At 27.8% G+C, this 15,189-nt stretch overlaps 1 protein-coding gene across 1 annotated transcript; it reads left to right on the top strand.

Annotated features, from left to right (window-relative positions):
• Positions 1-649: 649 nt before the first annotated feature.
• LOC145746238 (ATP-binding cassette sub-family C member 4-like) lies at positions 650-14,626 on the top strand. The gene is made up of 30 exons (XM_082564473.1): positions 650-1,096; positions 1,323-1,433; positions 1,544-1,649; positions 2,164-2,379; positions 2,622-2,711; positions 3,012-3,175; positions 3,590-3,715; positions 3,985-4,123; positions 5,345-5,455; positions 6,162-6,290; positions 6,816-6,908; positions 7,092-7,283; positions 7,555-7,767; positions 7,911-7,979; positions 8,285-8,444; positions 8,670-8,785; positions 9,000-9,092; positions 9,182-9,354; positions 9,478-9,644; positions 9,949-10,095; positions 10,184-10,263; positions 10,339-10,489; positions 10,842-10,961; positions 11,201-11,418; positions 11,957-12,151; positions 12,293-12,541; positions 12,829-13,001; positions 13,248-13,353; positions 13,571-13,705; positions 13,914-14,626. Exons 1-30 carry the CDS (start codon positions 1,026-1,028, stop codon positions 14,037-14,039), a joined length of 4,239 nt encoding a protein of 1,412 aa, XP_082420599.1. The 5' UTR covers positions 650-1,025; the 3' UTR covers positions 14,040-14,626.
• The last annotated feature ends 563 nt before the right edge of the window (positions 14,627-15,189 follow it).

Genomic DNA, 15,189 nt, shown 5'->3' with positions numbered 1-15,189 from the left:
CGGAATCTTAAAAAAATAAAACGCGGAAATTCCGTTGACTGTTTATTTGTATTTAAGTCAATATTATTTTAGAAATAAAACGGCATTTTATAGAAGAGGGTTAGGGTATGCTGGGGTAATAAAAATTAACTCATTATCGCTTATCAGTTCTTGAATAAATGACAGTAATCCTAAATAAACAGTCAATGGTGTTTCCGCGTTTTAGTATTTAAGATTCCGCCCTCTCCTTTTTTGCTTTCCTTCATTTTCCGGTTCCTTCATTTTCCGTTTCCTTTATTTTCCGTTCCTTCATTTTCCGGTTCCTTCATTTTCCGTTCCTTCATTTTCCGGTTCCTTCATTTTCCGTTCCTTCATTTTCCGGTTCCTTCATTTTCCGTTCCTTCATTTTCCGTTCCTTCAATTTCCATTCCCTCATTTTCAGTCGACCCTACTACATTACCAACCATGTTTTATTTGTTTACATCATGACGTAACGTATCCACAAAAAACAGCTGTTTAAAATATATTTTTATCCTCAATTATCTACGTACACTATCTGACTACCTTAATTATATAAGGATACATTTTCTGACTTTCTAAATGCAATTTAAATATTAAAAAAGATGTAAAATTGGACTGGTTGTGTAGCTTTGCTTAGTTTATATTTTGGTATGTTGGTTTTGAAGATTGCGCAATGAATTGCAAGTTATTAAACCTAAGTTTACGTCAGTTGGTTAACCGAACAATATTATTTTTTTTTATTTATTTATTTTTATTTTGGTTTTTCGCGCATTATTATAACATACTGAACATAGTAGCGTAGTGAGGTTATGCATAACATCAACGAGGAATCAAGTTACACATGTGGATCGAAATAAAGGTTTTGTCAGTTTATAGCAGTTAGTTAGCTTAAAATTTATTATATAAAAAAGTTAAAAATTGAAAAAATTCTAATAGTAATTGTGACTCAGCCAAAAAAAAAAGTATTTTAGATGAAACAGAATTAAACCTAGGATATAGTTCATTTTTTAAAGATCTTTAATACAATGATAACTCAAGACCAACTTAAGCCTAATCCTCTGGAAAAAGCAAATTTAATTTCAAGAGTTTTCTTTTGGTATGTAAAATTAAAATAGTAATTGTTTATTTTTTTAAGTGTTTCATTTGTTATTCAATTTAAAAAAATTTGTGAAGGTTTTTTTCATTAAGTTTTTACAACCTTGGCACTGGTATGTACTGTATACATATACGCTGTAATTTAAAAAGTAAACATTATATTTATTTGTTTAGTCGGGTCGTGGTTTAAACTTGTAGATAACCTTAAGCGTCAATTTATTTATTAGGTGGGTGAATGGATTTTTCAAGGAAGGAAACAAATCTGATTTAAAGGAATCTGACTTATATAAATTACTTAAAAGCGACACTTCGTTTGAGATTACTGATAAACTAGAAAGGTTTGTGGTTTTAAAGATAGTGGTTTTGCTTTGTTTTCTTAGTGTTAAAATTTGTTTCAAAATTAAAAAAAAATTTATTGAAAAAAAAAATAATTTTTTTTGTTGTATAGGAATTGGAAAACTGAATTAAAGGAACCAAAACCCAGTTTAGCACGAGCTGCAATCAAGACTTTTTTTTTCTCTTGGCTGAGTTATGGAATTTTTGCCATCTTAGAGGTTTATAAATTTGATGAATAATCTTGTCTAAAAATAAACTTGTTCATGTAATTGCTCACAATTTCCTGGTAAAATTTATGAATACAAAGTTCAATTTAAGGTGTTTTCACTTTAAGAACTTTTATTGTTTAAGTTTTTAATTCATTGTTTTTATAAACACAATCACATAAGATAGTTTGTGTTGTTAAAATGTATCCTTTTAGGGCTATACTACTACAAAACATTTTTTTCTGACATTTGTTAATGTATTCCCATTATGTAATTTCCTCATTATATAATAGTTTAAATGTTAGGCAGGAAATATTGGATTTTCCAGTGACATTTCAAATTTAACTAATGATTTAAAAAACTTTTACTTAAATAAAAATGTAAATCCAATAAAAAAAACCTTTTGATGTCTTTCAATAAAAATTAATATGCGTTTAACTTTATATTTAAATTAAACACATAAAACTCACAATAAAAAACATTTTAAGTGTTCTACCTAGATTTGAAATTTTTTTTGTATTTTTAGGAAACTGCTAAAATTGCAAGTCCTTTTTTGCTTAGAGGTTTACTTCGTTATTTTGAAAATGAAGATAATGAAAGCTTACAAGATGCATATTTATATGCTATGGGAATATTAATGCTATCTGCTTTTAATGGAATAATACATCATATTTACTTTTATAAAATATCGAGACTGGGTTGGCATTTAAGAGTAGCAGTATCATCTTTAATGTACAAAAAGGTTGGATTTGTTATTGTTTTGCATGTATACTTAACCGGTTAAGTTAGTAATAATAATCTATTTTTAATTTGACATTTACAATTTGAAAATTTTTTGCTGATTAAATATTAAAATGGTAAGGAAAAATCTACTTTTTATCTGATAAATTGCTGTGTAAATTCTGAACCGTAATCTAATTTCATATCTACATGCTTTTATCAGTAGTACTCCCAAATTTTTATAATGCTTTACATTTTTCACAGGTTCTTAAATTAAGTCAAAGAGCCTTGGCTGATACTACAACTGGAAAAATAATTAACCTGGGTTCAACCGATGTTATAAGATTTGATTTTGTAAGTATTTTTAAAAAGTATAACCTTTTTATTTTGTATATATCTTTATTCTTAATGTGGGAAGGTCAAATGCCCGACCTAAACATAAAGTAACATCAGTTACCCCGACCCAGTCTCGAGGTGCCCGTGGCAGTTTGGAATATTATAGATTATAACGGCCTTGTAAATATGCTGCTGATTAAGTACTGGCTCAGCAGGCAAGTACGATAAAAAATAAAGGACCTAGCATATTAAAAATTACACAGCAATTGTTTTATAAAAAAACTTTGCTTTATTCAATAATTTTATTCATATTTTTAGGTGACTTTATTTCTGCATTACTTATTCATTAGTCCGGTGATGGCTTGTATTGTCGGATACTTCCTATATGAGGAACTTGGTCCATCTAGTTGGGTTGGATTATCAGTGATTTTTATTCTCATGATAGTACAAAGCTTAGTGGGAAGATACTTCGGAAAAATAAGGTGGAATATTAATATTAATAACTAGATCAAATTTTGAAATTGCTTTTGCAATATTTTAAGCAATACAGTTTTTAATAAGCTTATATTTATACTTGTCCTTTAATTATGTAATTTGTTTAAATATAAACATTACCAATATCAAATTTAATGCCTAAACTTCCTATATAAAACTGAAAAAACACGAATATTTTCTGTTAGAAAACAATACAGTCTAATGTTGGTTTTCTAGTTAATTGGTATTTACAAAAAATAAGTTGTAAATTTATTTTATATATATCATTTTTTATTTTAGTATGTAACAGTCATCTTTATCATCTTATCTTAATATTTGTACTACCATGACCAAGATTAACCTTATTGCTTATTTTTTGAATCTATATTTAGGTTGTTTAACAAACAAATATTTTGTTAAAGGTCAAAAATAGCGGTTTTAACAGATGAAAGAATAAGAATAATGAATGAGGTTATTTCTGCGATGAGAATTATCAAAATGTACACGTGGGAGAATTCATTTGAAAAATTAGTAGCAAAAATTAGAAGGTGTTAAACTCGTTAAAAAATCTATTTGTTATTTTTTTGTTTAATGTGGTTTTGTGAATATGATAAAATTTACTTTCTAGTTTGATATATTTCATGGGTAAACATTAGATAGGTTTATAAGCCTATAAATTTAATGTATTTTTTGTTTAATTTGGTATATTATTTTAATATTTCATGTATTTTTTATATTAAGCGTAAATTATTTTTTATATCGTTTTATTTACCCCTAATATATTTAAAAAGTTTTTTTTAAACTATTTTTTTTACAGAAAAGAAACAGACAAGATTTTAACTTCTTCATTACTAAAAGCCAGCAACTTCTCTATGGTAGCAATATCATCACGAATTCTGCCTTTTGTCACGTTTTTAACATATGTTCTGCTTGGCGGAAGGCTCACTCCCTCTTTGGTATAATATATCGGATATCAATTATAAACAGCTTTTTTATTTTAGAAATTAAAAAAGTTATCTGTTTTATAACTACTTTGTAGCAAACTCTGTTATAATGTGTATTGTTTTGACTGTATTGTTTTTTTACCGGCAGCGTGGTGTAGTGGTAAGAACACTTGCTACACCACACATGAGGTCGTGGGTTTAATCCCCACTGATTTCATGCTGTAGCGCCTTTAAGTAAGGCGCTATAAACAGTACGAACTCCTGCTGAGCCAGCACTTAATCAGCAGCATAACAATTATAATCTGTAATATCCCAAACTGCCACAGGCAATCTGAGACTGAGTCGAAGTAACTAATGTTACTCTATGTTTAAGTTGCGCATTCGACTTTCCCACATCGAGGATAAAGATATATACAAAAAAAAATATATGTATATATACATGGGCGACGATCCAAAAATTTTTTTTACTAATGTTAGGGGTGCCAAAAAAAGTAACGTATTTTCTAAAAAAAAACGTTTTAAAGTGCTTGTAGTTGGTTTAGCTTTTCTAAAATAGACTCTAAATAGTCTTAATCTTAATGTTCGCAACGATAGCAGACCACGTTGGTTTTTAACCAACGGAAGTACAATTATTACGTAAAATAAGGCACCAGACAATCGTTATTTGTTTCGTAATAATTCCAGTTTTACACAATCTACAACGTGGCACGCAGAAAATGCCATTTTGATTAACATTTGTTAAGTACTTGGCGACATTCCAAGTATTTATTATCGTGAAATTTTTTAGATCGCGTATATAACTATCCGTTTTTACACTAAAAATGCAAAATTTTGCAAATATTCTAGGGGTGCCACATATGTTCAGCACTTGATAGAATTAAAAGTAGGGGTGCATGCACCCCCTGCACCCCCAGGATCGACGCCAGTGGCCACTGGCAGTTACCGTTCACATGTTTACGATTGTTTGATTCACATTCTTGCTCTGTTAAATCATTGACTTAGTTTTAATAGCCGAGTAAATAAATACTAAAAAGGACATGATTCACATGTTGTGGGTGGCTAAAGTTGTGCTGAAAATGAGTTACTAATATATTTCTATTTGGCCCTATTAAACTGCACCCCCAGGATCGACGCCAGTGTATATATAATAACTTTCACTATTATATTTTTTTATATTTATAACTTTTTCTTTATTTTAAATATTTATTTTCTTTCTTTTATACAATAATTTAGGTTTTTACTTCAATGGCTTTTTATAATTCTCTGCGTGTCCCAATCACCATTTACTTTCCCTTAGCATGGGAAAAGCTTTTTGAATCCAAAATTAGTTTGAATCGAATTCAGGTTTGATAATTTTTAAATTTTAGATCCTAATTGCCAATTTTTTTCAGGTTTTTACAGCATTAGGTCTGTACAATACCCTGCGATACCCCGTGTCTGTTTATTTCCCATTAAGTATGGTGGATGTATTTGAAAATCGCATTTCATTAAAAAGAATCCAGGTTTTATTTCCAAAACCCCATATGGCATATTTCTATTATTTTAAATTATCAGAATGTCCGTATGTTTCTTTGTTTATTGAACTGTCAGTCTAAATTGCTAGTTTTAAACAATTTTCATGTTATTTTAAGTTTGCAAAGGTGACATTGCACCAATATTCAATTCTATTTATTTATTTTTAATGTTATTTGTAATTTGGTTTTTATGTTATGTATTTTTTACAAAAAAAGACTGTCATTTTTTAGTTTTGTATGTCTGCATGACGCTTTTAATTGTTTGTTAATATTGATATGTAAGGTGCTACAAACAGTGTGAACTCCTGTTGAGCCAGCAGCTTACCTATAGGGCAATTATAATCTATAATATTCCAAACTGCAAAAGGAAACTCGAAACTAGGTCGGGGTAACTGATGTCACTTTATGTTTAGGTTGTGAAGTCAACCTTTCCACATCAAAAAATTAAAAAAAAAATCATGTTAAAATTATACGAAAAATTTAAAAATGATAACTACAAATTTTAAAATTCATTAAATTTAGTTAAATTTTTTTAGGAGCTTTTAATGATGGAAGAAAAGAAAACAGTTGCTACTGAAAATGCTGATAATAATTCACAAGCTGGTAATGCAAACATTGAAAAATCATTTGTTGAGTTCAATAATTTTTCGGCCACTTGGTCCAAGGTAAAATTTTATTTAAAAAAATAAACAAAAAATGTTTTATATTTAGGCTAAAAAAAACTATTATATGTAGGCTATAAAATCATAATGTTACTATGATAATGCTATGAAATCATAATAAAAATCGTAATAAAATAAAATTATAAATCAAATCATAATGTAAAATCTAATAAACCGGCAGCGTGGTGTAGTGGTAAGAACACTTGCTACACCACACATGTGATCGTGGGTTCAATTCCCACTGCTTTCATGCTGTAGCGCCCTTGAGTAAGGCACTATAAACAGTATGAACTCCTGCTGAGCCAGCACTTAATCAGCAGCATAATTAACGGGCAAGTATAGTCTATTTAATATTCCAAACTGCCACAGGCAACTCGAGACTGGGTCGGAGTAACTGAGGCTACTCTATGTTTAGGTTGCACATTCGACCTTCCTAAAAATATATTTAAAAAAAATGTTAATAAAAAAACATAAGTCATGCTTAATCATGTAGAGTTATTTTAAATTTGTTTTTGTTTATGAATCTAGGAGGAAAAGATGCAAAAAACCTTGTCCAACATTAATTTAAAAGTTACACCAGGAATGCTTTTAGCTGTTATTGGTCCTGTGGGTTGTGGAAAAGTAAATAAATTGTTTTGACTTTTGGGCTACCTCTAGGCATACTAAATAGACAACTATAAATCCTTTTACTTTTTTATGTCAATTTCATGAGCTTTTTGCAAGTTTGTCAATAAGTTTTATACCTATTACAGCTATTTAAATATCATTTGTACTGCCTTTTTTAATGGATTATTTCTATTTTAGTCATCTTTTATTAGTTCAATATTACGTGAACTTCCACCTGAAGAAGGTCATCTTAATATGGTTGGTCAGGTGACCTACGCCGGCCAATCACCTTGGGTCTTTTCAGATTCAGTTAAAGAGAATATTTTGTTTGGTCTTGATTATGATAGTGCGAAATATAACAAAGTTATAGAAACCTGTGCTTTACGAAAGGTTTGTATAAAATAAAATCGAATTTAATACTAAAATGTTCAGGATAAAATCAATATTGTGGTTTAGTTGTACTCAAAATGTATTGCCTACTTGAAAACATGCGAAGCCATATGGTAAAATAATTTTTATATTTGCTTTGTGGCATGATCACTTTTTTTACATGGGCATTACTTATTATATACTCATTAAACTAATCATTCAATGGAATTTATTTTCTTTTTGGCCAAACATTTTTTATATGTTATTTTAAAAAAAAAAAAATTTTCTTCAGGATATTGCCTCATTTGAGCATGGCGATGAAACATTAGTTGGGGAAAGAGGGGTTACATTGAGTGGGGGTCAGAAAGCGAGGGTTAATCTAGCCAGAGCAGCTTACCGGGATAACTGCGATGTTGTGTTACTCGATGACCCACTGAGTGCGGTGGATACTTCAGTTGCAAATCAACTTTTTAACGATTGTATTTGTGGTTACATGAAAAATAATGTAAGTGAATAAATTTAATTTTTATTTAAAATAAAAAAAAATGAAATGCATATTTGCTCTGTTTTTGGAATTAAAATGTTGATAAAATTGATATTTTTTGTACTGTCTTTATTTAAAAGGTTAAAAAATTGTTATTTTTTCAGATTCGAATCCTGGTCACACATCAACTGCAATTTCTGAAGTGTGCAGATCAAATTCTTATTCTGAAAGAGGTAAAATAATTAACTACAACATTTGTTAAATATTTTAGCGCTCTGTTGTATAAAATAAATGTTATTTAAACTAGTACAGACAATAGACCAGGTCATAGTACTCAGTTATATGATATTTAGTTCAAGCTGCAGAATCAGATCAATTTAAAGCAAAAACATGTTGAAAAAAACAAAATTTTTAATGAATTTATTTCTAAGCAAAAAAAAAAATTATAATTTAAAATTTTAACTTTTTTTTTATCAAGGTACTTTAACTTTTTCATAACTTTACTTTTTCGAAACTTGTTTTTTATTTTTATTTTTAGGGTGCGATGGCCGGTTTAGGTACATATGAGGAACTGCAAGCTGATGGAACAGATTTTGCTGCGTTGTTAAGTAAAAAGAAGGAAGAAGAAGAAGAAGTGGTTTGTGGAGTCACCAGATCTCCTCTTCGTTCGCAAACTTCAATTTATGAAGAAGAATTAAGTAAACAATGAAGAATTTTAATCATTTTTATTTTGGGTTTTTCTTAAGCTGTAAAAAAAGAGTGTTTGTTGAAAAAATTAACTGTGGTTAAATAAAGTGTTCACAGAATATTAATTTTAAATATCTGAAATAAAATTAATACCTAATGATACTATTCCAGTACTTCACCATTTTTCACACTGTTATTTTATGTTTGTATAAAAATGTTGTTATTTATTTTTTTAGTTTCTCAAATGTTTCCAGCCAATAGTAAATCAGATATCAACAATCTTTTCGACCAATCAGAAACAGAGAAATATGAGTTTGAAAGATCACAATCCATGACAGATACAAGTGAAAATGTAAACATTATTATTACAAAATTACTCTATATAATAAAATTCAAATATTTTGCATTAGGCAAATTTTAAAACCTTTTAATATGCCACTAAAATCCTACATTTGTAGTATATATATGTTTTACTGTAAATGGTGCAAAAAGGATAATTCCATTGGAATGTAACATACAACGAACAATATAACAATTATTTAAATTTTTTCTTGCATATTTTTCAGAATTTAAAAGCAAAAAGAATTCGTTATTTTTCACAAAACGGCTCGGCGGAGAATTTACAACCTTTAATGATAGAAGAAAAAAATGAAGAACAGGTTAAACTTATTTAAAAATGATTTTATTTTTTTTCATTTTTTTAACGTACTAATTGTTAAATTAATTTATGTAAATATTTAACTTTAAGGCAGAGTATACGGCCCAGGTTAAGGAAGAAGAATTAAAACAGATGGGCAGCATTAAATTAAAAGTTTATTCGGAATATTTCTTGTACAATATTCCAGTTGGAATCCTTGTCGTGTTTTTATCAATTTCAAGCCATGTTTTGTATGTTTTAACTGATTGGTGGATTTCTATCTGGTGAGTTATACATATTTCATACTTAATTTTTTGGAATAAGAACAAAAACTATTGCTTGACATATTTTAACTATTAAACTATAGTGTTTATAAATATTATAAACATATTCAATTTTTGCTTCAGGGCAGTGCAATCGGAAATTTATTATTCTAAGCTATCATCTTTCAATTTATCAACTACTACAGTTCAACCTTTCTCAACACAAAGTTCAATAACCATGACACTGCCGACGAATACTTCGGTTACAGTAGAACCTTTTGATGATGACTATTATGTGATAATATATGGAAGTATGTAACAAAAATTTTTGTTTGTGAATTCATTTTAGTATATGTTTTTTTAATATTGTTCTAACCCAGTCTCAAGTTGTACAAGTTTAAGATATTATTTACTTTAAAATATTGCTTCAACCCAGCCTTTTGTTGTACAAACTAAAGATATTATTGACTTCATGATATTACCGTAACCCAGTCTTAAGTTGTACAAGTTTAAGATATTATTGACCTCATGGTATTACCCCAACCCAGTCTCAAGGTGTACAAATTCAAAATACAAGTCCAAATCTTTATATTAACGTACCTTTTTTATATTTAGTTATCACTGGTATATTTATAATCTTTTTCTACTTGCGATGTGTTGCTCAGTTCTCCTACTCAGTTAAATCAGGAATTGGAATGCACAATAAAATGTTTTCTTCTATAATGCACGCTCCTTTAAGATTTTTTGACACGAATCCAGTTGGTAAGAATTTTTTATTTTATGTTTTATTTAAATGATTTGAAGTTTATGTATATGTGGTTTTGTTTCTAAATTAAACTTTATTTTTTAGGCCGAATATTAAACAGATTTTCCAAAGATATGGGCCAAGTGGATGAAATTTTACCTGCTACTTTTATGGACTTCTCCTACGTAAGTTTTAAAGTTTTTTTGTAATACATTTTAAAAACTAATTAGGCATAAAATAAAAATAAATTTTTTTTTTAGATTTTTTTGTTAATTTTGAGTTCAATCATTCTTTCGCTGATTATCAACTACTTTGTAATATTTCTGGTAATTCCTTTGTTGATTTATTTTATTTGGCTTCGTCAATATTACATCAAAACTTCAAGGGATATTAAAAGAATAGAAGGGGGAAGTAAGTATTTTAAATATTTTTATGTAGCATTTTAATTTTTTAATTTATGTAAACTGTTAAGAAATAATTTTAGTTTTGGTGTACCTTTTTTTTGCCTAAATTTAATTAATTTTTATTCGGAGATTCGTAAATAGTTATATAAATAGTTTATTTGGAGATTCGTAAATAGTTATATAAATAGTCTTATTTTGTTAAAGTTTGATACATATTTAAAAGTACCTATATATATCAAAAAAAGTTTAAATGCTGGTAGTGAGAATTCAACTAACAACTTTTGGAGATTTTATGTATATTTGTTTATCTTTAAAAGTTATACTATTAAAATATATGTAATGCTTTTTGTATAACCTAGGTAGGAGTCCAGTGTTCTCACATTTATCCAACACTATTCAAGGATTAACAACAGTTAGAGCTTTCAAGATGCAAAATGAATTTGAGGAGAAATATCATCAGTATCAAGATCTACATAGTTGTAAGTTACATTATTAACTAAATTAATACAAAAAAGTTTTAAGTTTAACCTAACCTGTATTATATTTACAAGTACATTGCTAGTCATACTTAAATCATGATTAGGTTATGTTACTAGGTCAAATTTACTTTTAACTGGGTAAAGCTATAGAGGCATTAAAACTACTTAACATTTAGGCTGTTAAGTAACTGTAAATTGCATATAACTTTACATTAAATCGATTAATTTTTAAATTGTAGCATCCTGGTTTTTATTTCTAAATGGGTCGAGGTGGCTGGCTATAAGGTTAGACTTAATTGTCACAATATTTATTGCTGCTGTGGTGTTTCTGTCAGTTGTAACAGTTTCAATAACTGATATTGATGCTGGTCAAGTAGGTTTAACGATCACTTATGCTACCATGCTGACTGGGATGTTTCAGTGGGGAGTAAGGCAAAGCACTGAAGTTGAAAACTTGGTAAGTTTTTATACTAAAGTTTTTATACTAAAAAAGATTTTATACTAACTTTTTATTTATTTTTTTTGTATATATCTTTATCCTCGATGTGGAAAGGTTAAATGCGCGACCTAAACATGGAGTAACATCAGTTACTCCGACTCCAGTCTCGAGTTGCCTATGGCAGTTTGGATTATTATATAGTTTATAATTGCCCGATTAATAAGCTGCTAATTAAGTGCTGGCTCAGCAGGAGTTCATACCGTTTATAGCGCCTTACTTAGGGCATTACAGCACAAGATCAGTAGGGATCAAACCCAGGACTTGATGTAGTGTAGAAAGAGTTCTGACTACTACACCATGCTGCTGATACTAACTATACAATTACCTACTTGATGGGCTGTATTTTAGCTTTTATAATAATGTTGCAACAGATAGTTCTCTGTTATTATTTTCCCATGCACTCTAAACAGGATTTGTTTAATGTTTTGTAGATTATACCTATACATTGTTTTTGAAGTTATGTTTTACATAGATTATATATTTCAATGTTTTTTAGATGACCTCAGTTGAAAGAATACAAGAATATTACAAAATAAAACCTGAAGCCCCTCATGAGAATAAGGAGCATAAACCTTCTAAAGAATGGCCCCAGTATGGAATTATTACGTTCGATAATCTCTCTTATGCTCATTATGAAGATGGACCTCAAGTTCTACATAGAATTAGAATTAACATTAAAGCTCATGAAAAGGTAAATGATTTTTTTATTTTTATTTTTTTTAAGTTTTTTTAACAAATTTAAAGTGTTGTTTGTAATAATAAATAATGCTATTTTTCATTTTTTTAAATTTCTTTTCAATAACAGAAAAAACTCAAAAAAATTATTTTTTAGGTTGGAATTGTGGGTAGAACGGGGGCAGGCAAAAGCTCCCTAATTTCTACTTTGTTCCGCTTTAACGAGTACAATGAGGGTGAGATTTACATCGATGGGGTCAAAACCTCGGAGTTGGGGCTCACAGATTTACGATCAGTGATCTCAATTATACCCCAAGACCCTATTTTATTTGCTGGGACCATGAGAAAAAATTTGGATATTTTTTCACAGCATACCGATCAACAATTATGGAATGCTTTGGAACAGGTAAAAAAATCAATTTTTAATTTTATTTTTTTATTTTAAATTAACATTTGTTTACTAAAATTGATGTACAACTTTATAAAATTCTGTTTCATGGTCATTTAAATGTATTTTTAAACATTTTTTTGTTTAATTATTACCTATTTTTATGTTTTATACTATGAATAACTGTATCTATAAACTGAATAAGTAATTGTACTTTAGTTTCTGCTTGTTAGGTTTTTTATTTTTCTATTTAATAAATTTTACGCAATGACTAGCAATATATTTTTTCTGATTAAACTTTTAAGGTTCAACTAAAACCTGCAATAGAAAATTTACCGCTTAAACTTGAGACTGAGTTATCAGAAGCTGGATCCAACTTCAGTGTCGGTCAACGTCAGTTAATTTGTTTAGCTCGAGCTATTCTGAGAAACAATAAGATTTTAATAATTGATGAGGCAACAGCTAATGTAGATATAAGGTAATGGATTTATTGATTTATAACTTCGTATCTGTTTAAGTATGTAGGTTTTAATTTAATACTAATTACTAATTTTTCAAGATTTTTTAGTTATGAAATTAGTTGTTTAAATTTTGAGTTTAGTTGTACTGTAACAATTGTAAAACTTAGATATAAATATGGTAATAATTAATCCTTGATTATAAATTTTATTATTATTTTGCTTTGGATATTTTTAAATATATAATTTTATAATTTTTTTTTTAGAACGGATCGTTTAATTCAAGAGACGATTCGTAGAAATTTTAAACACTGCACGGTCCTAACTATAGCTCACCGTATTAACACAATCATAGACTCTGACAGAGTATTGGTAAGTTTAAATTTTGTTGTTTTAGATTTTATGTTTTAATTTTATGTATGAGTAAAAAAATGTATTCATTTTACACAAGACTTCTTAAAATCATTGTTTATTTAGTTGCTAGATAAGTAACTATTATTACAATTTCTTCAACACTTTGAATACTTTTAACTGTTTTATCATTATATATCTTTTAATTTGCTAAATTTATTAATTTTTATATTATTAGTTGTTGGATAGTGGAAAAGTTGTTGAATTTGAAAATCCACATTTACTTCTGGAAGATGAGAACTCATCATTTACAGACATGGTTATAGCTATGGGAAAAACAGAGGCTCAACATTTAAAAGAACTTGCTAAGAAGGTAACCAAAATTCTAAATTGCTACAAAACATTGGCAATATGTAATTAACTACATAAAAAAAATGTTGAAAATTTTTAAAGATCTAGAAATTTGGTAAAAAAATTATTTTTAGGTTATTTTTATTACTTAAAAATTTTTTTTTATAAATATTGGTAACAAGGTTTTGATTTTTCATTTAATTAACATTGTAATTTTTATGTTTTAACAGGCATACGACATACACAAAAATGAAGAAAACCACTCAGATGTTAAAGATTCTGATCGTTCATATTTACAAAGTTATCTGCCAACTCCTGGCTCTTACGATCATTTAGAACTTGAAACCAATGTTTAACAGCAAAAAAAAATTAAATATTTGTAATAATATCATTTTTGAAAAGCCCAAAAAATTACACAGAATAAAGGTCCCCTCAAGTAATATTAAAGAACAATTTTAATTTTAGATTAAAATGTTACCTCTTTGCTTTCCAAATTTCAGATTCTACTATGCATATATTATTGTTTTACTTTTTTTTTAGCAAATAAGTTTAATGTATATATATATTTTATTTAAAGTAATGGGTTATGGAATGCTTTAATTTTTTTCTTAGTTTTTAAATAATTCTGTCAACTTACAATTTTACAAGTACTCTTTGTAGTCCTGTACTTTTAAATAAGCAAACCGTACTTAATTTAACAAATCAACTAATTAAATTTTTTACAACAATGTGTTACATGAAAAACAGTAATATTGCTATCAGCATATTTTGTATAAAGCCCTGTTGTATAAAAGTACTATTTTATTTAACTAGAACTAATATTTATTGGCATTTTACTGTTCTTTTTTATTACTGTACAAAAAATTTGCTGTACTTTTTTTAGCAAAATAACAGCTGTATTATATTAAAATTGTTTATATACAATATGTTCACCATTAAAATTCCGTATGTTTAGAAATTTTTTTCTTTTAAATTCAATTGTTATTAAAATAAAGGTGAAAACAATATATACATTTAATATACTTGAATTTATTACCAAGAAGTAATCGAAATTCCATTTAATTTTGGTATTTTTTTATTAACGCCTTTAGCTATCTCTATAGCTTAAAATTCAATAAAAAGACATATTTTTTTTATATTAACATTGCTAATTTTTTACTGGGTATATTTTATTTCTTTTTGTAGATTTCTTTGTCTTTGGTTTTCAAGATTTTCAACTGAAAATGTGGAATGCATTTAATGATTAGATTGAATGTATATTTATGTTAAGGTAAAAGAGTTAAAAAAGTAAATTATGGAATATATCTTGATAAGTTTACCTTTTTATTAAGTTATTCAAGTAATTCTTTAAGCTCCATCAAGGCCATAGTATTTCTAATATCTTTGATCAACTTGTATCTCATTATCATATCCTAAACAAATTTTGTTTAAAAAACGTTAATATTTGTAAATCTTTATTTTTGAATAAGAGTTGTTTACATTTTGAAGCATTTTCAAATTGCTTAT

Source organism: Corella eumyota, chromosome 3, assembly GCF_963082875.1.
Source record: "Corella eumyota chromosome 3, kaCorEumy4.1, whole genome shotgun sequence".
Lineage (NCBI taxonomy): Eukaryota > Metazoa > Chordata > Ascidiacea > Phlebobranchia > Corellidae > Corella > Corella eumyota.
This window is presented reverse-complemented; position numbering and strand designations above follow the sequence as displayed.

What these genes read in the sequence shown, in the direction of transcription:
- LOC145746238 (XM_082564473.1), top strand. Translation starts at nt 1,026, where the DNA reads ATGATAACTCAAGACCAACTTAAGCCTAATCCTCTGGAAAAAGCAAAT. An exon ending in ATGTTATAAGATTTGATTTT is followed by an intron (nt 2,712 to 3,011) that starts GTAAGTATTTTT and finishes TCATATTTTTAG; the next exon opens with GTGACTTTATTTCTGCATTA. An exon ending in TTAGTAGCAAAAATTAGAAG is followed by an intron (nt 3,716 to 3,984) that starts GTGTTAAACTCG and finishes TTTTTTTTACAG; the next exon opens with AAAAGAAACAGACAAGATTT.